We start from the raw sequence: 26,502 nt of genomic DNA on the forward strand, positions 1-26,502 counted from the left end.
TAACCTTCCTTTAGTTCTGAATTTGGAGAGGTGTTTTCATAAATTATTTTTAGAAGTGATACAGGATTCCCTATTCTCTACTGTGTATGTGCCTCACTGTCATATATAACATTTTAAAGTAAGAATCCAAATAGGTTGGAGAATTTCAAGATTATAGCTTTATATCTTATGTACGTGGTTTGGAGCAGGGGTAAAAGATATAAATAATCAAACGTGAGAACAAAACAAAGACAGTAGAGCAAACTGTACCTTTCATTTTACACAGCTGTTGTGGTGAAGCATTATAACTATTTTTAGATCCCTTGAAATTCTGCTCACAGAAACAACTGAACTTTAACACTGGTTCAGAGTTGGATTCAAATAGGGTGATGCATTCCCATGCAGCAGCAGCAGTTGCTTACTAAAGGATATTTTTGCAGGATCCAAGTTTTGTTTGTCCCCTTTACAAGCATATCCATTTGTTAGTTCTGCTTTGCCATAAAGGATTCTAGTAGGATAATATGTAAATAATTGTTGGAATTAAATTCCAGCATTGGAAATCAACTCTCATGAAAACAAAAGAAGTAAAGCAAATTCATAAGAGGTCTGAAGGTGAAAGAGATCTACAAAAATAAGTTTTGACTGATTCACCAGTAAGGATAACACTAATTAATCTTTGACCTTGTCCCTAGGTGCAAGAGAGTACTTTGGGATTTTACATCTTTGGAGAAGAACTATTGTTTTGTACAATAAATAATTATGGAAATGTATGATGTAAGGAATAATTATGTACAGCAGTGATAAAACCCACATTGGCTTAACTGAATATAACAGCAGAGAGTACCTTTCTTTAGCAGTATGTCTTAGAACTAATAATGGCTTGTTCTGCTTAGATCTTTACTTACACAATTGCACAGTTCCCTTTCTTTGGATTATTTCTTTAGGCCACAGACCACTCCCATTATTCATCTGATGAAAAGATGTCATTCCAGACTATGAAAGACTCAACTTCATCTCCATCCTTGCCATTGTGAAGGTATTTCAGACAGCCAGAAACACAGCCTCATCTGAATCCTTGCCACTATCTTCACTAGGCAAGCAGCCACCTCCACTTGGGGACCTACAGCTTAAGTCCTCCACACCAGACTCCTGATCACTGTTAGCCGAGAGGTCAGGATCAGAGCTTTTCAGGTTGTCTTGTGTCAAAATCAGGGCTGAATCTTCTTCATCTCCTTGTGAAGGGCTCCGGGATGGGAATGATTTCAGATCGTTGCTGTACTCCTGGGGCGTGTTAGCTAAGCTGTAGTTGGAAGTAGAAAGCCCTAACTGTTTGCTTCGGTCTTGTTGCTTAGTCTTGACTTTATGATCATTTAATAATTGTGATTTCTGAAGATTCGCCAATCTCTGAAATACAGGAAACAGCATCTGTTACATATGGACACATTTAGGGCCCAGTAGTCCTCTTGTGTGTCTTTGCTTTTCCTTAAAAAAAATAAAGTTCAGAGCCCAACCCATTTGGCACCTTTTAAACCACCTGCTTGCATTTATGGAGTATGGGAAGTGCACAACTTACAAACCCAATGCATTACATCTTCCTTTTTCTACACTTGTGTCTTAAATGCAAAACATTCACAGTAATTTTTGTGAGAACAAAGATGATGGCTGAACATCCTCATGACAGAAAAGGATGTAGCATGTAAGGGATTCCATAGCATATGGAGCGGGGTTTCCTTTACCATCAGTTAAGACTGGGGCATCGAAATCAAGTATTTATTACCTCTCCTAAGACCTCCAGCTCTTCTTCCAGCTGCTGAGTTTCTTCCTTCACTGCCATCAGATAATCTGTGACTGACTGTCGAGGATGCAGCCCCTTTTCAAAGCGGTTGTACATGCCACTCCAGAACCTGGAATTGATGGGAAAGTCAGCAGTTTTTTGATTTGGCAAGCTGGTTTCAGAAGACTTAGATACACGTGTTGTCCTAAATCATCCATCCATGGATTATTCTTCATTAGAATGCATACACATAAATTCATAAAGTATTTGGTAAGATTTATGGTTAATTTGCGTTGGCTCTGTGATGAGGATACTTTGCGGACATGCACAGCTTGAACCAATTCTGACACACGATGGAAAGCAAGGTCAGAGTACCTTTGACTTAGGTCTGAAGGTGGGTCCCTGAATGCAGGCTTCTGCTCCAGTTTTCTTGTGCTACACTGGGCTTTGGAGAAATAGTACCTATGAAGCAGCTGAGGTTAAAGACATTTTTTTGCAATCCTAGCTCTCAACTGTTATTAATGTGTCTGCTTGTTTTTGGCAGGGGCTGGGAAGGTGGTTGTGTTTGAGGTGCAGCTAGTTAGCAGGTTCTTTTCCCCCATAAAGAAGAGCTAAAATTAAGAGTAAAACCCTGCCAAAATTTAAATTGGTGTCCTGTCAAAATTTAAATTGGCATTTTAAACTGGCCTGTGGAAATTGCAGGAAGCATATACATTTGAGAGTTCTCTTCCTGTTCTATGGAATTATTTGATAAACCTTTAGTTAAACAGCTCAGTTGTTTCCTTTTCAGGATGAAAGAAGTTTAAGCTTGCAGCTTACTCTGGCACTCCTTCTGTGTTCTCTCTTCTAGCAATACACAGCCACAGCCAAACTCTGAGTATGTCACTAGTTCACCAGACAGGTTAAGTAACCACAAGACCTGCCCTCAGCTACAGCTGTCCAGCCAAGAAGCTGACGGATATTTTCAGGTGCAGGCATGTGCTCCTTGGTGGTTTATTATTCCTACCCCAATAGTTTTAAGTGACATTCCTCCTTGTGTTTATCATCTGACAGTTCATTCTTGGAAATCTTTAACCCACCCAAGTAATTCCGTTAAAATCGACAGGATTACTCATCTGATGGAAGATCTGCAGTATCAGTACTTCTTTTATAAGTCCCACTATCCTAAAGAATACGATTAATGACTATTTTTAAATTGTTTTAAAGTGGATGTGACCTGGGGTAGCAGACATGCAGGAATTAAATTCTTGTCATTTGGTATATTTATTGACTTTTTAATGGGTGGTTTTACTTGCAACAGTTGAACTAACTTGCAACTGGAAAACAAACTGATCATTATGACTTAAATCTCAGTTTTCATTAATTTGTATTCAGGTTCTTAATTTTGTTCAGTAATTAATTATGCCATTAATCTTAAGCCAGAATATCAAAAGTAACATTTCTAAACTTAAAATATTGTGTTACATTTTTAAGAAAACTTAAGTAAAACTTATTGTGTATACTTCCGGGTATAACAACAACAACATGGGGAATACCTGCTTTTTTACTTTACTAAACATTTGTTTTCTTGAAATGTTCCTTTTTATTTTTTTATACCAATTGATCCAAATAAATACCACAGAATTTTGGAATGGAAGAAGTTGAAAGAACTTCAAATTTAGAAATTACAGACGAGGACAGAACTGAAAGAGACATTGTCAGTGGAAGAAGTGAGTAACCATGAAATTAGGACACAGAACTATCAATATAGATTTAATCTTAAGCTTCTTTTCAGACTAATACTCTGTTATTGAATGGTGCTGGCTCATTGTGAGCACAGCAGAAAAACAAACTGAGACTGAGTTTACTTTCTATAGCTGACCTTATGGAATGAGAAATACTTAAATGGAAAAGCACTTTGTTCTATACTAACACATCCTACAATTCTCAGTAGTAAGTGATACAGCCTACTTGTACAAGAAGTTGCATGGAGCCATCTGTGGGTGCAGGGTGCCTTGAGTCTGACTGTGATCTGCTCTGTACAAAGGGTTCAGGTAATCAGCACGATTTTTCCACAAGTGATCCCACAATGAATATGTTCGCTCTTGGACTCTGGAAAAAAAAAAAAGAAATATATTAAAATATCTACTACAATTCAGGTATACTTAAGCTGAGATGCAACATTCCAGTGCTCTGTGCTACTCATTTAGAATCAGCTTTTTTACTTCCTTAACAGAATTAGACTTCAGTTATAAATACAGAAAAACACGAGGCCCCTATTTCTTTATCAGTCGCTAAAGGCAAAATACAATTCCTTTGGTGTTGGGATATGATGCTCCATGAAGGTTTTGATTTTAAATAGACTGTGGCACTGAGGTTGCTCTGCATTAGAGCAGTGAAAGGGACCAAATGGCAGCAGCGAGGAGTAACCCCCACCTTCCTCGTCACTACTCCTGACACAATCAAGGTACATGAGAAAAGCAGTGATGTACCTGAGGAGCCAGGGCCCCGGGATGCAGATAGAAACATCAGGAATTTATATTTTTGCCTCTGTTTGGGCCTGAGGGCAGGTAGATAATTCTTAATTGCTTTGGGGCCAGAGAGCGGAATAGTTTGCTGACGTGCTCCTAGATAGGGCTACCAGACAGAAAAGACTGTTCATAAGAAAATCCTTGAGAGATCAGAACTGAAGTGTCTAGACATGAAATCCAAAGGTAGGTTAAAACACAGAAGAGCAGCAACTCTTAACCTGAGAGCAAAACTAGAGTGAATATCTTGTCTTAGAGCTGCAGTGACAGCTTGCTGTTTATGTTGTTAACACTGCGATAAAGGCAGGGCCCCATGGCTGAAGGGCCTAATGCTCTTGTCAGTTTTTGCTAATCCTTGTCACGCACACCGTGGATTACACTCCCAACAGAGCTACGCTGCAGAGGATCAACTTTTTTTGGCATTAATCTGTGTTGCCAGAAGATGACAGCCAGGAAGTCCACACGGCACCCTGTGTCTTACAAAGCACCTACACACAGACCAGCAAACATCCAACTGCTCACTACACAGACACCCACAAACCCCAGGCCTAAATATGCTTCTGCTACTAAAGAAAAGGCTTTTGTACTTCAGTTCTCGTCTCTCCTTCTGGCTGTTACACAGGAAATTCCCAAACTGGCAAGAATAGATGTGATGCTGTATGTGGATGAGGAATCTCTCATTGAATTCAAAGGCACAAGGAAACTGTTCCATTAACTGCCAAACACACTCTATAAACTGGTCAATAACAGGGGATATCTCCTTTGGATCTCCATCTAAATTGCCATACCTGAAACAAGACAAGATACATTCAATTATAACGTGAAATCCTTTAGGAAAAATTAATTAACGTTAATCAAAACAAATACCTAACTTTTATTGTGCAAGTTACATTAGGCATTCATTTCTAAAAAACTCAACTGCTGTTTTTTTTTTTTTTAACTGAGAAAAAATGATGCTAGATTCATGGAGTAGAATGAAGGCAGAATTGATCAAATGCAAAACAAAACTTTTGACAGTTGCATTACAGTTACTAACAGCTGGCTGCTCTCTAGACATGTTTTAATGCTATCAATATACCACAGTAACATAAGTCACCATAAGAATGATTGCAATGACTTAATGACAAAAACATCCTAGACAGTCATTTAATGGCAGACCATTCCCCAGACCAGAAAACTGAGCAGGAGAGGAACAGAATAACCTTGGACAGAGAACAGTTTAAAAGCTGCCCTCTCTTGGTGAAATTTTTAGAAAGTGGGAAATGATTACATGCTACTGTGACTGCCAACATCAAACTTGCTGTCTATAAAATGTCTCCTGGAACCACTTGCAATGAAGGAGCCTGAAAATAAAACACACTTAGAAGTAAAAAATATTTTGTAGGTCTACATAATAGGTAAGAACATTTTCAATTGATTATCCTGCTTCTCGTGTGTGTGTGTGTATATGCCAAAGAGCAGAATTCCATAAACATCTAAAACTGAAAGCTCTACCTCAACTATTGTGATTCAAAGAAAACATAGCAATACTGTACTGCAAAGCAAAGCTATCAGTGGTGATTACATTCCATAATACCTTTCACCACTGATAACAGATATTTCTTAGTATCATGTTAAATGGAGTCATTACAGCTGCCTTCCAATACCAGTACCTGAAGGGATCCTACAGAAAGGCTGGAGAGGGACTTTTCCTAAGGATGTCTAGCAACAGGACAAGGGGGAACGGTTTTAAGCTGAGGGAGAGTAGGCTTAGACTGGATCTTAGAAAGAAGTTCTTCAGTATGAGGGTTGGTGAGACTCTGGAATAGACTGCCCAGGGAGGCTGTGGATGCCTCCTCCCTGGGGGTGTTCAGGGCCAGGCTGGATGAGGCCTTCAGCAGCCAAGTCTAGTTGAGAGGCATCCCTGCCCATAGTGGTGAGGTTGGAGGAGATGATCTGTATGGTTTTTCCAGCCTAAGGCATTCTATGATCCCTGCTGGAATTTCACAGGTGGTATGGAGCTGCACAGATTTCCTGGAAGTTTCATTTTGTTTTTTTGAAACTAAAACAGATTTTTATACAAATCATGCAATATAATGTGATTAAACTCCAACATAAAAAGATCATTCTTTTATTTTTAGAGAAACTAAAATGAAATACAAGAAATAAAGAGAAAAAAAATGGATATTTGTCCATGGTCAAATATATAAATGTATCAAACATTGTTATTACATTATAACATTTTCATAGATGTACAAAATACCTTGTCTTGTCCAAGTAGATGACGTTCCACTTCACATTACCTGATGTTTCTGAGCAAATCCTACTATTTTCATTAGAACAGAGTGTAATAGGAAGAGTATATTTTATGTAACAGGTAACTCAGAGACATGCCTAAGATTAAACACTGCCCTAGAAGACATAGACTTTGCTGAGCAGGGACTTATGTGGAGCCTCTTGGCACCAGGCTGATCATTCCAGATCTGCTGGAATTCAAAGGGATTTTGTAAGCCACGTATATGCTGTTTCTATATCACATGGCTCTCTCAATGTCCACAGCAACTGCATGACCAGCCCTCAGGATTCCCAAAGCAGTCTTGGAGTGCATATATAAGAGAAGACTGATAACCAAAATATTACACTTAGATTTTTTCCAGGCAGCTAAATCATATAGCAGGAGAAAAACGTATAGTGGTTTCCTGAGGGCATTCTGTTGATATGGCAGCAAGGAGGTATAATCAGGATGGTAACAGATACTGACTAAATAAAAAGGTATCTAGAAAAACCTTAGCACTGCCTTACCTGTGGTTAAATTTGTGGCCAAAGGAAACCCAGTCTTTTTCAATTAGCACCTAAAATAAGAATATTGCATTCAGTGTTGTGGAGCAGAGCTGACACATGTCAAAGCAGGCAGAAGAGTGTTTTAAACAAGCAGTATTGAAATCCCAGTTAATTCTTAGGAAAATCAGTGACAAGAAAGAAAGAAAGATGTAAAAGCAAGCAGGAATAGAATCTCAAATAATTTTTAGAATAAGCACTGCTGCCAGCTCAAGACAGAGTAGCACTCTTCGTGTATACAGATAGGATGCCAGTATTTCAGCACACCCTCAATTAGCTTGATTCATCATTTTCTAAAACAGAACCTAAAAATGCTTCAAACATCTTTTTAACTTGTGACCAGTAACTTCATAAACATTCTTAGATGCTTTACCAGCTCTGATTTGCTTGGGAAAGGAACTGATTTTCCAACATAACTGCTCATTTCAATCTGGTGCCTGGGAGCACACACTTCTGGCACTCTAAACCTCACTGAACTCTGAAAATGAATGCAAATTATTGCTTGCAAGAAAGCTTCTTGGGCTGCAAGAAAAATTCTTGGTCAAGGTTGGGAAAAAAATAAACAAGTGTGCAAATGATCCCCACCTTTGATAACATTTCATACAGAAACTGGGAGACTGTAACTTCAACAAATAAAAAAATCCCTCCCTCCCTACTTAAAAAAAAGTATCTTGAATAAAAAATTACTTTACATTGTACCCAAAGATATTAATCTTCAATTATCTCATAATAATTCATTTACTCTGTGAAAGAGAACCTGCTTACCATGAATCCCTTCATAGTTCTGTAATATGGATCCAATAGAAGGCTTGCTACAGAGCAAACCTGGGCTGTCCTATCCCAGCCATCAGAGCAGTGAACAAGCACACTCACACCTTCCTCAGCCACAGCCTAAGGATACAGGAAAAGTCAGAAATCTCATAAGCAGGAAGAAAGGCAGTGGTACAAGAGGAGCAGTGAGACAGCACAATATAAAGAGTATTTATTTGGGAACTGGGAAAACTTAGTCATTTTTTGTTTTGACACAGAAGTATTTTGAGTGTTACTTCTTTCAGTTGAAGGTCTTCATCCCATCCCATCCCATGCAACATGGGGGCTGCAGCATCATCTGTTTATTCTCCACTGCAGAAGGATGTGGGATCCATTTCAATTACACTACATCAATCTGTCAGAACAAACAACTACCTAAAACAGATTCAAATGCTTTAGTTAATGCTCCAAGTCATCTATCAGCAACAGAACAGCCACACTTGCAGTATGGCTGTAGATTTCTCATTTTGATAATAACATCAATAATGAAGACATTTGTTCCCAATGTCAGCACTGGTGTAGTTATTATTACAGCACACTGAATTGCTGATGACAGGTTTGTGAAGAAGCCTGTGGTAGTGTTGCATTATTTTTGGAACTTGAGAGTCTTTTTTTAAATTCTAAGGGGTTTGGCCTTTGTTATTTCTAGAGAACTACATTTAGAAAGTAGAGAAATAACATAGATAGGAAAGACACTGCTTAGATAAACATACATTTAAATTCAGTTTGGGATTAATAGGGAACGAGCAATAATAATAAATTATCTTTATTTATCTCAAGAGACATGTAAATTCTACCAAAATAGAACCCCTGTGGGTAGTAGGCCAACAACTGAGAACTGGGAACCATACAAGTAAGAACCATGCCAAAATGCATGACTGAGGAGGCATGAGGTTAGCAAGCATATTGACAAAGGATAAAGTTTTGGGGCAATATTTTAAGACTAGCCACTGGGGAAAAGTTGGCAAGAACTAATGTAAACTATTTGATTTCAATAAGCTAATGAAAGTTAGTATGGCAGGGAGAAATAATAACATGCATTTATCCCACTGCTGCTGTTCAGCTAAGAAAGTACAGTTGCCTGCTGAGCAAGAAACAGCAAAAGCAGAGAAACAATCAGTTACTGAGAGGGGAAATCCATGAAATGTTATCCATATGGTTGTGTGTGGAAGCTCATGTGAATAAAATGGCCTATAAGAAATTGTAATAGTAATCTCAAAAATAGGAATTGAACAGTAAAAGGTTGAGCACAAGGAAGGGGTTAATAAAATTAAGATTACTACTGGTAAATGCCACATATCATCATTACTTTGGGTGAGATTAGGATAAATAATTTCTTTTCAAAGCCAACAACTGTTTTCTGAAACAGTTTTCCAGTACTAAAAGAAGCTACTAGATGGTTTGGCCATGGTAATACACATGGGTTGAGTGAATTTAGCTGGTCATCAAATAGTCCAGAGGCATAACACAGTAACTAATATTCCTACACTACCATGAAAATAATTAGTCCTCAAACAGAAACCTTCAGCAAAGAAAATGTCCAGAAACCAGTGGAGGAAGCAAGGGAAATAAGGAAAGAAACAACGACAGTTACTGCTGGGGAATAAAGAAGGGTAGTCAAATACCTGGAATAACAAGACACAGGCTAGTAGAGGCTTTAGTACATTTGAATTCTTCAATGAAAAGAACACAAACTGTTTTATTATGTTATCAAAATGTCCACAGGATAGCACTTAAGAATCATCTCTCCTCTTGTAGGAAGCATTGCAAGATGGCTTTTTTTTTTTTTCTTCCAGATAAAACATCAATGAAGACACCAGAAGTTACCCACAAGCAAATTTGGTCCTCACTTCCTGTATCTGGTTAGTCCAAGTTTTGTTCTCATTTTACACACTTTACCTTTGCAATGAAGATGCCAGCATCCATAATGGCTTTGATATGCTTCAGCCAGCCAGAGTTTTCTAGGCCCCACAGAAAATCACTCATTGAAGGCGATTTCAGCTCACAAACTGCAAAATAAGCTACACCTTAAATGTTCAGTAATTAATAGTCCCTTAAGCTTTCACTGACTGCTTAACCAAATAATTCTCTCTTCAGTTCAGATATCCCCCACATAAAACTTTTTAAATGAATGGCTACTTCACAATCAAGCTACCATTGAAAAAAGCATATATTTAAGAAACAAGGCTAGGTCAAACTTTACCCAATGTGTTGATTTAAATTAAAAAGAGAAGCTATTACAAAGCCTGTTGCAAAGTTTACCAAATACATCCTTCTGTGCAGCACGGGTTTTCCAAAATTGTGTGGCAAGTGAGAGGGAATCTTGTATTTAATTATGAGGAATTGGAAATGGAAAGCATGATTTCTGCTGTGGACAGGCAGACAGCCACCCAACTGATTCCACAACCTCCTATTCCCAACCACATTTGCTGATGAAGCTCTGTAAGAGCAGGGCCACCAAACCCAGCCCTCAGCAACAGGTGATGATGTTTCAGTTAAAGTCAACATTTCTCCACCCCTGAATGAAACCTCACTAAAACTTAATTTGTAGTCAAAAAGTATTCTGATGCCAAGGAAAAGCCATAATTCATCAAGAAAAATAGTTTCCTGAAAAATTTTCAAGCTCTATGCTATCTTTAATATGAAGTTTCTGTCCTTCTGTATATAAGTGTCTGGTTTTTAATATTTCAGAGTTTGTGACATCAGAAAAAAAAAAAAAAGGCAATCAGATTCTAGTTCAGCTACCTCAATCTAGCATCAAACAAATACTTGACAATATTTGGTGCGATTTCTATGCAAAAATAAATTTGATCCATGTAGAATGATACTATCTTCTAAGGAAAAAAATATTAACCAGAAAAAATAATTGAAAGAAGATTGTCATGGTTTTTACTGACTTAATGTATGATCTCTGAATTAATAATGTCTTAGTAGGTCTCTTGTCCTCTGGTTGTCTTCTAAAAGACACAGTGAATTATCACCATTATGACCAGTAACATAGCTTTAGTTTTCCTTAGTGTAATGGAAATTTAGTTTCACAAGCCAGAGTTTATACCATATCTGCATATATCTGACTATCTCAACTCCACTTAAGTTAGAGGCAAAATAGCCTAATGTGTCCATATAAAGTCTTGCAGTCTTTGTACATAGGCCTTCTTCCAGATGGTTATTTTAAAAGTAATTTTTGAGGGCCATTTATAAAAATGCATAGATAGCAGCACTGAAAGCAAACAGCTTTTCACATGATTAATGCTCCTGTACAGATGGAAGCATGACCAATTAGTAGCTGAATTCTGGCTGAAGCTGTTGGCTCTGTTTACAGAAGCCCAAGGTAAGGCTGAAATAGTGCTTTGCTCATTCCCACTACCAAATTAGAGTCAATATTTACCATCCACTTCACTGAGCAAAGTTCAGACTGTCCTGAAGGCATACACTGTATATTTCACACGATTTTGGCTACTGATCTGGATGTTAATACTGAGTTTGATCATTAATTCAATTGTGAGACTTATCCTAAGGGGAAAATGAGTTTTCATCTCACAGAAAAAGCACCAAAATCTTGGAGAAATGACCTGTGGGGACTGTAGAAAAACAAGAGCCCCTGGGCAGAGCCCAGTGATGTTTCCTAAGAGGGCAAGAAGAAACAGGACACATGGTGGAAACTGCCTCTTCCACCAGCAAAAGTCCCAAAGGGAGACGCTGAACCAGTTTCTCCATTTCTGGCAGGAAGAGGAAGGAGTAAATGTTGTGGGCCAAAACGGGGCTCTCTTTCTGGCTGGTCTGTCTCTGAAGTCCAAGGATCAGAGGGCTGCTCTTACATCAGCAACCACACCTCCTGGTATGAGGGGAGGAGAAGCTCATATTTGCTGTTTAAATACAGACAGGGAGCATGTGGGGTCATCATCTCAATGCACAACAAATGAGGGTGAAGCCTTTGTTAGCCCCTGGATGTACAGCAAAACTCACCCCATCACAAATGCCAAACAGCTGCCTCAGTCAGCCCTTGAATCTCTACTGAGAAAAGTCCTTGTGCAACATTTCCTTCTAATGTTATAAATTATTTGAAGGAGGTGGTGTGCAGGATCAAAATCTTTGCAAGGATTTTCATGTACATCTCCAATACCAATATGTGGCAGCATTCCTGCCTCATCACATACACCTCCAATACTAATATGAGGCAGAAGAGACAAAAGTAAAACTTTTCTTCTTTTTTATTTTCTTTTTTTTTTTTTTCTGGAAGGAAATTCCAGCATGTGAAAATGTATTTTAATTCCAGAGTCCAGTCAAATCTCAACATTTTAAATAGTTTAATCATTTTATAATGCTGATATAGTTTGCCAAAAATTAACATTATACAGGAGTAAATACATGGTAAAGCTAAGACAAATAAAATTGCTGAATAAAGCTGAAACCAATTTTTAAAAAATTAAATAAATTGAGATTCATATAAATATAAATTAACTTGTTCAGCTCTTTCCTAAATAAACATTATCGAAATTAGCACATTTCTAATATAAAGGAATTTTCCTCAATATTGGAAGTTATTTAAAATTGTATGTTGAAAATAATCTGCAAACTCTCATGTGAAAAAAAAATCCTTCAACTTTCATTTCTACATAATTCCAGGAAGTTGGATAAAATTACCTTTGCTGCACTCCTGCAACACATCAGACCCATTATGTCTTGATGTCCTCTTTTCCATGCTGTACACTTCTAAGCACACATTACACTCAAATCTATTTTCATCAGCCTCATTTATCACTTCCAAGGTTTTTATGTACCCCATAACATCTCACACAGCTTAGGAGCAGCAGACATATTTTGTAATGCTTGGAGAGTTATATGTTTCACTTAGAGATTCACCTAGTACTCCTTGATAAAAAGTAAAGCTTTATTAAATGTGTATCATCATCATCCTTGGTGGCTTTGTTAATTCTGGTTCCCTTTCTATGCACAAGTCAAGTAGTAACTACCCTTTTAAAGGCCACAAGAGAAGCATATGGAGAGACAATACCATGAATGGAAAAAGGGAAAAAATATGCAACCCCTTACAGGAGAAAAAGCATTGCTTGTACACTGAAAGTCATAAGATTTTAAAAAAAAAAAAAAGTACTTGAAAGCCTCAAAAATACAAACTTCACTTCTCTAATTTCTAATCTTATCATCCCTGTTGCTAAATATGAAGTTTCAACAAAGCAAATACAAAAAAAAATGCAGATGTTTTGAGCATATGGCTCATTTAAAAATAGATGCTAAGAAGTTATGTCCTGGAGGCAGCCTGAAGATTAGCTTGTAACATGTCAGTTTGGACCATGGGCTTGAATCATCAACCTCTGGCAGAAAAATAATACACAGCACTGTCCCATGCAGCCAGGCTGTTTGTTTACTATTTTATCTTTGATAGTCTTAAGATGAGGGACCTTGACAGGCTGGAGAGGTGGGCACAAGCCAGCCTCATGAGGTTCAACAGGACCAACTGCAAGGTCCTGCATCTGGGTCAAGGCAATCCCAAGCACAAATCCAGGCTGCGCAGTGACTGGCTGGAAAGCAGCCCTGAGGAGAGGGACTTGGGGGTGCTGGTGGATGAGAAGCTCAACATGAGCTGTCAATGTGCACTTGCAGCCCAGAAAGCCAACCAGATCCTGGGCTGCATCAAGAGAAGTGTGGCCAGCAGGTCAAGGGAGGTGATTCTCCCCCTCTGCTCAGCTCTGGGGAGACCCCACCTGGAGTACTGCATCCAGTTCTGGAGCCCCTATTACAAGAGGGATATGGAGATGCTGGAAGGTGTCCAGAGAAGGGCCACCAGGATGATCAGAGGGCTGGAGCACCTCTCCTATGAGGAGAGACTGAAAGAGTTGGGGCTGTTCAGTCTGGAGAAAAGAAGGCTCCGAGGTGAACTTCTTGTGGTCTTCCAGTATCTGAAGTGGTCTGCAAGAAAGCTGGGGAGGGAGTTTTTAGGCTATCAGGTAGTGACAGGACTAGGGAGAATGAAATAAAGCTGGAAGTGGGGAGATTCAGACTGGACATGAGGAAGAAGTTCTTCCCCATGAGAGTGGTGAGAGCCTGGAATGGGTTGTCCAGGGAGGTGGTTGGGGCCCCATCCCTGGAGGTGTTTAAGGCCAGGCTGGATGAGGCTCTGGCCAGCCTGATGTAGTGTGAGGTGTCCCTGCCCATGGCAGGGGGGTTGGAACTGGATGATCCTTGTGGTCCCTTCCAACCCTGACTGATTCTATGATTCTATGAGCAAATAAAAGGACAGGTTTATTCACTCAGCCTTTGTAGTGAACTAAATATCCTCCTTCTTTCCTTCCTCAGACTAAGGAATGAAGTAGAAGTCAGTTATGAAGACAGTGACCCTTTTTCCTGCTTCACAGTTTAGTAAAGGTTTTCATAAACTGCTCTTATTTGAAAAGAGGGCATAAGTCTCCTGTGATGGAAAATGTAAGCCTTTCTTAGACCTTAAATTTTCACATTTGCATATAGATGATGGGAGACACATGAAGAGTAAAAGAGCAGAGGCAGAGGATTGAGTCAAGCACAGCTAGATCAAGATCATCCAGGAGGTAAGAGAATTATTTGATGATATACATGAAGTACTGAGACTCTTTGGAGTGAACACTATTTGCTATTTGCTTGTTAAAAATCGACAAGGGTCAAGGATGGCTTATTTATTCTTACCCTTTTCCCAGAAGGCCTCTGAACAGTAATGCACCCCCCCCAAAAAAAAAAAACAAACCAAAAACAACTGAATGGCAGTCTAGATATGCTTATTTGTACACTGATAATTATCTATAAAGCAATTACTATTGATTTTCATATTTGTAAAGTAATTACTACTCATTTCCATGGGATTACGAAGGTGCTGAATGGTTACACCTGCTGACTGTGAGTTTCATAGATAAACCTAATGTGACATGCTCTATACAGGGCATCAGTAAGTTTCAATTGAAAATCACAGTCTAAAATGCAGGACTAACTCAGTGGCTACAGACAAGAATCAAACTATAGGTTTCCTGAGCTTAAAAAAAAATCCCTGTTTCATCCACTAGCATCAAAGTTACCTACAAGTGACTTTTTTTCATTATAGTCTCAAACTGCAAAAGATGATGTATTGAAGTCAAAATAATTTTGTCATTAAAGTAATGAACATCTGGATTGCACCCATGAAACAAGGTGTTTGCACAGTAAGGAAATCACCACTAGCTGCAATGACACTTGGTTTGCACAAACCCCATGAGCTGTGTGCAGCTACAACAGGTAAAGCTCTCTTTTCATACCTTCTGACACTGCTGCTGAGTTCAGAGAAGTTACCCTGATGTGTGTGACAGAAGGACCAAATCATTCCTCTAGATTTCATTAAAGAAGAGTATTACCTTCAAGCATTTTCTGCAGACTATTTCTCATGACATGGATGTTCTCAATGCCTATGAATTGAAACTTGATGTTGGAGTAGTTGTCTTCATTTTCGTATCCCTTCCCTGCTGCTCGGTTTGCCATTGCATTGAGCTGAAAAAAAATAAAATAGGCAAAACTGGAGGAAAACCAGTAGCAAACAGATTCTTTTCAAAACAAAGCTTGTGCTCTACTGCTATAAATCAAAGTGATTGAAGTCAGGGATGAATAGGAAGCATTTATCACGGTGTCAACACAATCGGGGATCTGTTTACAGCCTATTGCAGGGTGCTGGGTTGCTGAGGCTCTGTCCTCTATTTCACACACTTGGAGTGAAACTTCATTAATGAGGTTAGACATAAATGCCCCATATCTTATGTAGGGCTCCTCTGCAAGAGCATAAAGGTTTTAATTTGTATTTAAAAGGCTATTCTGATTTTATTTTTGATTGGAATTATGTTTACTAGCAGAATATACCCAGGAGGTGGCAGTGTCTTATGTGCCGTGCTACTGTTTCAAAGCACTGTACACTGTAACATTGCCCTAGTTACTGTGTTTTACTGCTCAAATCATCCAAAAATTAATACAGCTTACTTCTTTGAAGTTTGAAATAGTGAAGAGAGAGTTGGAGTAGGTTTTCCTAAGTTTATAGTATCTTGGCTCCAGTTAAGACCACAAAAGATTTGAATTGGCAAAACTACCAGAAATATTTTCATCTGCAATGCAGTGTTATCAAATATTTTGCTGTGCTTCAGCAAAAAAAACATTCAGCTGGAAGCTAGAATTTTGTATTTGAATCTTTTACTTGTTTCCTGGCATGGGAAAGTCACCAAATGCTACTTTAGTTCTGTTTTCCCAAGTGCAAAATTAAGGAATTTTTAAACATTTATTTCTCCCCCTTTTGCCATTCTTGGGGAAAAGAAAACTATCTGCGAAGCCCCTTTTGCCAAATTTTTATTTTTGAGTTGAAAACTACAGCTGATGGCAATTAATTAACTATTTTTACTTTATTACCCTATCATTTTTTCCCCCTGTAATCTTCCTGTCCAGTAGGAAGAAATTTTCTTTTTGATAAAGTCTCTGCTCTGCTATGAAATGCACACAGTAAGGCTGGGGAGCCTTTTCTCCCAAGAAACATGGATGCCTCATTAGTAACAGAGCAGCCCACGCTGCAAAACCTCCACACCTCCAAGCACAACTAACAACTTCTGCTCAGGAAATATTTAAGAATTAAGTAACAATGAATATTGCATATTCAAACTGGAGGGCACTAACAAAGCTTTTGGAAGCATCAGCTGGACAAATTGCATTGGACAAAATGTGACTCGTATTCATTGCAGTGAGAGCCCATGCTCATCAAAAATCAGAACAAAATATCTCTTAGGCATTGCCTAGGGTACAAGTGGTTATGCAGACGACTCCATCTTAGTTTCCCTGTATCTCAGGCAGTACTATTGATTTGCTGCTTCCTTGGTCACTTCTGAAATTCACAGTACTTGCCTAATGGTATCATGGGATCTACAGGAATGTGTCCCTTCCTGATCTCTTCTATTCCAAACACACATATTCCAGATTAATTTTAATTCAGAGCCAAATGCATGCAATTGAGTAGGAATGGTTGTCTGCTGCCAACTTACCTCCAAATAAGATGAACGAGTCGAGCTTTTGGCTTTTTTACATCCTATGTCAAAACAGATTTTCATGGACTGAATTTGACCTTTCAACTTTCAAAAGAAACAGCTGAAGACTAGAAACTTTCTATGCCAATATAATGTCATTTTAGATGCATAGTTAATCAGGTAGATGAGGCCAGTTTTCAATTCTTTTATTCTGTCTAATTGAATATGTAAAGATAGGCGATTTTTCACCATCTTCACACTTTCTAGCACATCCATTCCCACAAGCAGAACTTGGCAGTAGGAATGCGTAGGTACATTTGTGGACCACCACTAGGAACTGAAGCATTGCATGGATTTCATGGTACAACAGAAGGAACAATACTCTAAGATAGAAATCTAGTAAAAAACTCAAACATTTTCCTTTACTCAGGTCTTGTGTAAAACTTCTTTTAACTTGTAGTAAGCAATTCAGGAAACAGAGCAGGCAAAACAAACTTCTTGTCTATCAACCAGCAGTCTGCTGATTTTTTGATTACCAATGAACAATGAAAAAAAAACCAAAAAGATCCAGCTTGTGAACAGCAAGTCCTTTAAGGACAGAGTCCTCAGTGTGACTTGCTAGAAAGATATAAATTATCTGCTGAATCCTAATCTTTCTCTTTTGAAGTAGACATCAGTGTTCTAGTATAAATAAACTGAAGCAGTCTCTTTCTGCAATAGCATACAGCTTCAGGAAGAAAGATCTGTACACCCAGAGTCTAAGCCACCACAAATCCCTGAAATCCTAAAGGAGAAATACCTAGTCCCTAACTGACCTAATCCCCAGCACAATAAATGCTATTAACTGTTTCTGCAGCAGACAAGTTTTATCACAGAAATCCTTTCTTAAAAGGCAATCTGAAATAGCCCTCTTTAAAAGGAAATAAATATAAGGTTAAACTTGCAAAGCTTTCTGACATTTATTTTAAATATTATCAGCTGCCAAACTTTGCAGCTGCCACAATATTTACTAACAAGTTTTCCACATCACCTAACAGAATTCCATCTGTTGCTCTTTAAGTAGTTGTTGTAAAGCTCTCTAAATTGTGCCTGTCTTTGCTTAATCTCAGGGAATATGAGGATATATCCTCGAAATGCAGCATGCCCCACTTGCCAGATTTTCTGTCATCTTCTTTAATGTGGAGGATAACCGAGTCTTTTCTTCTTATAAAGAGTTACGGAACCCATTTTATTTACTCATAAACAGGAAGTTTGTACTCCTTCTAAGGAAGGAGAAAAATAAGAAAGGCAGTAGCCTAAGTAAAGTTCTGCATATGATCATCCTGGTGCATTTACATCAAGTGGAAACAAGCTTTCCTCTGCAGACAAGTCTTTTGTTTTGAAGATCATCAAGCACAACCAGGGACAGTACATGAAGAGTACTTGGGAATGCTGAATTGAAGTGCCCATCAATGTTCATAATCTTTGCAAGGAAACAGTTTTGATGACAGAAGCAGCATGTAGTTTTTTAGCTTCTAAGAGCAATGGGAAACTTTCCACCATTCTTGATATCCCACTTACACATTTGTTAAAGCTTTCCTGAGGAATGCCAGGAACAGCTTGCACTGATACCTATCACTTCCTACCTGTTTCAGGTTTATATATCCTTTAGGAGGTACAAAACTGCAACAAGGCTCTATTTGGCACCTGGGATCACAGGAGCTTTACTACATCAGTCCACTCCTGCAGCATGGAGAGACAAGTAGGAACCTGTATATACCAATTTCTTTACGTCAAAACTTCTTTTTACAGAGAAGCTCAATGAAAACGCTCTTTGTCTCCTAACTGACTCCTAAAGGAGCCAGTGCTGCGGGAAGTATGCTGTTGATCATGGCTGAGCAAGCCAGTTTGCCTCTCCCCACTTAAAGTACAGGACTTTACAGAAGATATCTCACCAAAATCCTCTACCAGAAAAGTTTACAGGATGGGACCTTCCTGTTGATATCTTGCAAAACATTATTAATGACCAAATCAGTAAGCTGTTAGTAAGATACCCCATCAGTGAGCAATCTCCTTTGTTAGGGGAGAACAAAAACAGATACAAGCTCAGTGTAAAAAAAATAATTCTTCAACGGACAAAAACATGAGCATGGCTTCTAGTCAGATTCCCCTGATAAATCCTGACTTACCTGTGTGGTTACACAAGTGCAACTAAGATCAGAATTATGGTCAGTCACTTAGGCTGTGCATCTTCCCTAATGTGTACAGCTAAGAATCAGTCTTGCTATGTGCAAGAGATGTAATGTACTTACTTTGGGCCGAGTGTCAACAACGTATATGAAATCGCTTCCTGGATTTGCTTTTCTAATGGCTTGGAGCATCTGTTCATCCTCAAGGCATCGAGCACTAAAGCCAGACAAAGGCTGGCTGCTTCTGCATATGGAGGCCTGCAGAAAAAGAAACAAACCCACCCCAACAAAATTATTAAGCAGAAATTATTTAACATCCAGAAGCATTTACAAAACCAGCTCATTAGATGTTTGCATAGGTGTTCAGTTACGTGGGAAGGGCAGAATTACATGTTCATGTAATTTTAAAAAGGCAAGGAGATATTAAAATTAGACAACTCCATGGGTCCAAGTGTTTTCTTGAATCCGGGTTTTAGAACTATTTTAAATATAATATTTCCATAACGTGGAGTAACTCAAGAAAAGGTGTTCTCTAGAGGATGTGATGAATACAAAACTGCAATCACAAGAACACTAATAGAACTTAAAGAATTGAGCCTTTTGTGCTGTCACTTATGCTTTACCAGTTGTGATATTGACTACATCCAGTTTACTACCAATGTATGATTTACTAAGCAGCCTGACACCTCCAGTCCAGGAAACAAAAATGCCTAATGTGCAGCTAGATCACTGATGGTGGTGTATTTTTAGCACTGCCTCTGGAGAAAGACCTTGCTGCATTGGAAGTGGGTCAGGCAGCCTGACTCCTGGAGTGCATTTATTAATCTGTGCTACTGAAGAATGGAACAGATGAACCTGAGAAAGAAGGAAGAGAAAGTGAAATTAATGATCCAGGAGTGGGTTTTATTTCTGTCAGGTAGAGAACAGCTAGACTTGTAGAGGGCAAGGGACTAATACATGCACTTTCTAAGCACTGAATGTAAGCATGAAGAGAATTTGCCTGCTGAAGGTCATGACCCGTGCAGACTGCCATACAATTGCTTATCACTGTGAGAAAGGATATGCTCTTTTTCAGCCAAGTCTTTGAACTATCAGTAGCTGGTCAGTAAAACATGGATCTTTAAAACAGATACCCTGAGTTGTGTGAGAGTTCGTACTTAACTAATCATCCATTTGCAAAATCTATTAACTATCTAGAGTCTTGCCTGCTGATCAGTGAATACTTCAGTGAATTAATATATACTTGTCACTCCTTTGCATGAAGCAAAAGGTACATATGAGTATGTTCACAATCTGCCATTGTAATAGAAAAAAGACATTTCTCTCACATTCAACCATAGTGTACCACACACAAGGCAGATATAGACCTAAAGAGCTGTGGATGAAGGTTGAGATTCAGGAAAAGCATGGGCTGGAGCACATTGCATTATATCATCCGGGGGGCCCAAAGGGCTAAGGTATGTGGCAGCACCAGTATTTGTCCAGTCAGACTGGACAGATCGTGCTTAGCCTCGTCTTAAGAAACAACTGCATTACCAGTACTGCGAAGCTAGGAAGATAAGCTGATCTAGTGACCATTAGCTGACCACAAGCTGACCTAAGTGACCTAGTGATATTGTAAGTGTGAATCATTACCCATGACATCCATGAAAAGATCACCTCCTGCAGACCCAGGCCAATTGTTTAGGACAAGCACATATGCCAATAAAATTTATTGGGCTGCGTGTAAGTGCAGGGCAAGAGATGAAGTCATGAGGCTATTTCACAGGCTGAACAAAGTTTTATCATATTCAGACAGAGCCTGTAAGACACAGAATGAGATGTCACATCCTCACTGAATTTTTAAGTACTAAAGAGCTATGGGAAAGTTCCAAATATGAAAGATTGAATGAGTGACACCCATCTCCCCTGCACACAGGAGACTTCTCAACCTGCTGTTACCATAGCTGTTCAATGTCTACCATCATAAATCTTACCCCACTCTTCCCCATTACTGTATTATCTGGCAACTCACTCCAGCCTCCAAACTCACTCACTCCTACAGGCAAAGTGAGACTCTTGAACAAAGCCATGACATTCTACTCAGCCAAAACTCGGTAGTTCTTTCACCCATCCTTTTGGGTCTATTCACAGATCTTTTCCTGAGAGGCTACTCCTGTTTTTTTTAATTATTGCAAGTGCAGTTTTTCTCCTCCTTGACTTGCTCTCAGTCACAGAATCACAGAATTGTCAGGGTTGGAAGGGACCACAAGGATCATCTAGTTCCAACCCCCCTGCCATGGGCAGGGACACTTCACACTAGATCAGGTTGCCCAGAGCCACATCCAGCCTGGCCTTAAAATCATCCAGGGATAGGGCTTCCACCACCTCCCTGGGCAACCTGTTCCAGTGTCTCACCACCCTCGTGGTGAGGAACTTCTTCCTAAAGTCTAATTTAAATCTACCCTCCTCTAGCTTGGATCCACTCCCTCTAGTCCTATCACTACCTGACACCCTAAAAAGTCCTCACCAGCTTGTAGGTCCCCTTCAGATACTGGAAGGCCACAATAAAATCTCCTCGGAGCCTTCTCTTCTCCAGACTGAACAACCCCAACTCTCTCAATCTGTCCTCACAGGAGAGGTGCTCCAGCCCTCTGATCATCCTCATGGCCCTTCTGTGTGTGGCTTTTCTTACCAGAATTATGAAAGCAAGGCCAAAAGAAACATTTCAAAGCTACAGTATCACACTTACATTGTTATCCTTGCAGTAGTAGGAAAGAGCTGGGAAGCGCCTTCGGCTTCGGAATTTAGAGCTCCCCACTATGATGTGTGCAGTCGCAGACTTCGGTACATACACTTCTGTAGGATAGGAGTCACAGACCTGTGAAAGGAAACTGCTTATTTGGGCTACAAAATACATGTAACATTATTTTGGTCTACAAAAACAAAATACCAAAGAACTCTAATCTCAGGGAATATTCCATCACTGTTGTATACCCATCACTGACATTTCTTTTGAAGCGGGAAAGTATTAATTCCAACTTAGAGATGACAAAATTGAAACAGAATGGTTGAAAGGCAAATGATAATTCATGACTCATTGAGAACAGATAGGTATTAGATACCTGTAGATATCTGTACTAGATACCAGACAAGATTCAGCACTATATACAGCAAGGTCGTATTTCAACTGCAGTTTCCTCTCTAGCAGAGTTTGGAGGTAAGGACGGGAGTGGGTGAAGATCTCAAACACCTCTGTTATAATGAGAGAGCACTATAGAGACAAATATTCCAGCAAATCTAGTAATAAAGTGTAAAAATAATTACAAAACCAGGGACTTGGTGAAAAGAAATTCATCTGTATGAAATAAGGGTACCAAAAGGCAAGTAACTCTGACAATGCCTACCACTTCTGAAAGGAACCAAATGAGTTTGCAAAAAATCCCAGAATTTCCTCTGGAGACAAGTGAGGTCCTCGTCTAACTTCCTTTTCCTGATACTGTCTGTGGCATTCTGGCTGGGGTCAAAAGGATATCTCCTTGGGATTTTCTGGATGACTAAAAGAATTAGGAAGCCCAGGAATAAATTGGTTTCTGAGAAAGTCAGAGATATGTGATGAAGGAGAAAGAAAAGAAGGGCTTGCTGTGATGCTGCTGTGATGAGATGGGTTTTATTCATGATGCCATTTTTCCTACACTTTATCTTAAAAGAGGACAAATATTTTTTTCCCCACTTGTTTTAACAAAAAGAAAACAAACTCTGATAACACATTCAGTCTTTTCTGAGAATTTCACAGGCCTTCCTTAACATGGATATGTTCCAGCAACAAAGCCAATGGAGTGCATGAACAAACTCCCTTCAAAAATACTTTGGTTATTATTTCTCACAATTAATTAATGTTCTAAGGACTTCAATCACACAAGGATGAACTAGGCAGGACAGCAGGCAACTAGGAAGGTATATCACCTGTCAAATGATAGCGAAAAACCCCAACAGTCAATCACAGCAGCTTCAAAAGGATTGTGAGGAAAAGGAAAAAAACACTGCCAAAGTCACTATTTCAAGTTTGGGGTTTTTTTTTCAGCTGTCTGTGTATTAATTTTATATGACCTTTTATGTCAGAAAAGTGCTAATTCAGATACATAACATTAGATATGATTTAAACTTTCCTCCAAGCAGGCAAGTACCAACATTTAAAGCACCGTGGACATGTTTTCTGTGTCTCATTTCCACATGTGTTAAATGAAGACACATCCTTTCTCCCATTTTCTATGTGCCTTTTTATGTGCAAGAGTGGAAGAACTGCACCTCACTACATGTGTACAGAGCTGAGCACCAAGGGATCCTGCATCTATGTGCTATGGCAGCCCTCAGACAGACTGCTGATTTACTTTACAAACAGTGTCTCTAACAGAAAAACCACAACTCACTCCGTAGTCTCTGTTTACATCACTAATCTGCCAATAGTTGTTTGGAATACCCATCCGATTATATTCTTCATTGAGGTCCACAAGCTTCCAGCCTTGTTCTCGTTCTTCTTTGTCAAGTTTTGGGTTGAATGAGAAACAATACAGCTCTTCATATTTCACTGAAAAAAAAAAAAGGAAAAAAATAGAAGAAAACTAAACAGTAAACCAGTTCAGATTTCTCATCCTGAAAGCACGCTTCAAAACCAGAACTTGGCATTGTCCTTTTTGTAGTTTCTTTTAAAACAATATGCTTTGCTATACAAAAGCACATATCCAGCTTCACAGAAATTCTTTACTTTTATTTTGATTATGTCTTCCACAAGTTTCATTTAAGTAATATTTGCTTTTAAAAATTTCATTAATTCGCTTGTATATACACACAGAAAAGTATGAACATAAGGAAAGAAAACTTCATGTTAACTCTGTCAAGAAAGTACTGAAAGTCAACAAAGTCATGTGTAAGGAGAAACAAAAGAATGATTTGCACATTGTCTGAGTTTAAGCTCTTCTTTGCCTATTCTCTAATTTCAAACTTCTGTCATGGCACAGATCAGGAAGACAGTCTGGTTTATTCCTCACCTGCTAAAATAGAAGTTTTAGCATAATCCATAAATTCAATCTAAGCTCTTTGTAATAAAGTGCTTTTGGTAGCAATCTGAGCTCTTGTTTTCTCTGCTTGGTTATCAGAAGCCTTTGGATTTTCTTTCCAACTGGACCTGCTGTTCACAAGCCCATTGGTAGCCTTTAAGAATCCACCTACTAAAATATATCCATGGTATTTATGACTGAAGTCTGCCTCAACATTACAAGTACTATTCGATGAGGGTATCTCTAATTGCTAACAAAATTTTTGAAGTACTAATAGTCAGTGCTTTAAAGCTCAGTTATCACCTCTTTGACAGTATTTACCATCTTTCACAGTTGTTTTGCCATATATTATGCCAAAATATGCCATATTTTGCAGCTATAATCCTGCTATTACAGCTGTAGTAACTGTTACGATCAACTTGTTTCACCAAATGGCAAAAAGGTCGAATTAGCTGACAGCTTGACCTTATTTAAAATGCTATTAACAACCAACAAGAATAAAATCAAACACAAATTTGCTCCGTTAGTGTAACTAGGACATCAGATGGCACAGATTATATTCATCTAGCACACAACATGGGCTTCATTCAGGTTCCCCTATAGTGGAACGAATGAAAAGAACATGACGCATCTTTAACAAAGCTCTTTTCCTTAACCTGCGAAGGAAAAAGATGTATACCTACATTTTTTATGTTATATTCTCCTTCCTCAGAATAAGGACTGACATTTGTGCCAGTTTCCTTCCCATACCTGGTCGTGCCAGACGTATCAGAGATATGTAAACATCATGGCAGTCTCGTTCCTGAGGGATGACCAACTGGATAACCTGGAAGTTCTTGCAGCGGATCAGCAATGGGCAACCAGTGGCAGTGGTGGCCTGCTTCTCAATAGAGGAGATTTGACTGTGAAGAACCTGTCAGGGAGTTGAAAATGGTTATGCCAAGTGATTCAAGTTTTTAGGAAGAAAAATTTGTATTCATAATGATGTGCCAGGGAAGGCACAGTAGCTTCCACTACTGTTTCAGAAAATCCCCACAATCATCCTCTTGTAGTTTGGTTTCTGTCTCCAGCTTCAGGCTCCTCAGCAGCACCTGATACATTGCCTGCAAACAAAGAATCACTTCTGGACTGTTTCAACTGCTCAGGCATTAGCCTGGTCATGCTATTCAAAGCTTTCTACTTGTTTGCTTCAGTGTAAGCTAGCAATTCTCAGAAAAGGAGTTTGTTTCATCTATCTGGACAGTGAAAGCATCAGATAAGGTTATAATGTTGGGCCTCCTCACTGGCAGAATGATTGTCCTGATATAATCTTAAACATTGCATCAGATGAGATGAAATATTATGATAAAAATCGGGAGGGTGATAGAGGGAACAAAAGATCATGGAGTTAATAATTAGGACAAAAATGGACAAAGAATTCGTAATTAAGCTACATGAAAGACTCTCAAACTAGATAACTCAAAATATTACATTATGAAAAGAAAAAAAAAGTTAAAACTTTGCTGAGGGAACTGGGCTTGTTCAGTCTGGAGAAAAGGAAGCTGAAGGGAGGCCTTTTCACTCTTTACAACTACCTGAGAGAAGATTGGAGCCAGGTGTGTATTGGTCTATTCTCCCAAGTAAAAAGTAATAGGATGAGAGGAAATGACCTCAAATTACACCAGGGGATTTTAGATTGGATACTAGAAGAAACTTCTTCACTGAAAGGGCTGCCATACACTGGAATAGGCTCCCCAGAGAGGTGGTTGAATCCACATCCCTGGAGGTGTTTAAAAGAAGCAGAGACGTCATGCCAAAGGACATGGTTTAGAAACAGTTACATAATGGTTGAACTCTGTGATCTTAAAGGTCTTTTCCAACCAAAACAACTGTATGATTCTTAAACAAAATCACTGATCCAGCACAAGCAGTTAGGGAAAGAGGCAAGAGCTGGCTGAGCTGAGGTAATAATTCACATTCAGAGCATTTCTCTGCAGTTCTTCCTGCATGGAAGCAACGCTGTAGCTAACGGCAGCTGTTTCACAGTCAATCACATCTGGTATTCATACAGTGAAGATCCTTCTACTCCTCTTACTGTGTTGCAATATACAGAATCCATTCAAAATCTACAAAAACGACGAGGCTGGGATTTCACATACTTTGAAGTTATAAGAGCATCCATATGAACTAATTTACTGCATTTAAACTGTTTTGCAAGTTATTTTCAAATTACTGTCAATGAAGAGCCATGCCCTTACAGCTAACTGGAAAAAAACAAAACCAAAAAACATTAAAAAGTCATACCCAGGTTTCTTTATGTGTTTCAGAATCATTCTCCACAAATATAACATGGGTAGCTGTTAAATACAAGGTTCCCAGTGCAGATTTTCTTGAAGATAAACGATCAAGTAACCGAACATT

The 26,502-nt window shown here is 38.9% G+C and overlaps 1 protein-coding gene across 1 annotated transcript; it reads right to left on the minus strand.

Annotated features, from left to right (window-relative positions):
- Positions 1–1,020: 1,020 nt before the first annotated feature.
- Positions 1,021–26,502, minus strand: MTMR7 (myotubularin related protein 7). Its single transcript, XM_054382884.1, has 13 exons — positions 26,386–26,502; positions 24,853–25,015; positions 23,476–23,633; positions 21,798–21,926; positions 19,190–19,324; positions 15,261–15,393; positions 9,787–9,896; positions 7,843–7,968; positions 7,042–7,091; positions 4,848–5,048; positions 3,704–3,844; positions 1,757–1,883; positions 1,021–1,383 (listed from the first exon to the last, which is right to left on the minus strand). The coding sequence occupies exons 3-13, from the start codon at positions 23,527–23,529 to the stop codon at positions 1,021–1,023; spliced, it is 1,569 nt and encodes a 522-aa protein (XP_054238859.1). The 5' UTR covers positions 23,530–23,633; positions 24,853–25,015; positions 26,386–26,502.

The sequence above is a fragment of the Indicator indicator genome, chromosome 8 (genome assembly GCF_027791375.1).
Source record: "Indicator indicator isolate 239-I01 chromosome 8, UM_Iind_1.1, whole genome shotgun sequence".
Taxonomy (NCBI): domain Eukaryota; kingdom Metazoa; phylum Chordata; class Aves; order Piciformes; family Indicatoridae; genus Indicator; species Indicator indicator.

Bases quoted from the DNA above. Each gene is read 5' to 3' on its own strand.
- MTMR7 (XM_054382884.1), bottom strand. From the start codon at position 23,529: ATGGGTATTCCAAACAACTATTGGCAGATTAGTGATGTAAACAGAGAC. The intron at 1,884-3,703 runs GTAGGCTGTATC...CATCAATTCCAG, and splicing joins CCATGCAACTTCTTGTACAA to GTTCTGGAGTGGCATGTACA. The intron at 1,384-1,756 runs GTAATAAATACT...CCTGTATTTCAG, and splicing joins AGCTGGAGGTCTTAGGAGAG to AGATTGGCGAATCTTCAGAA.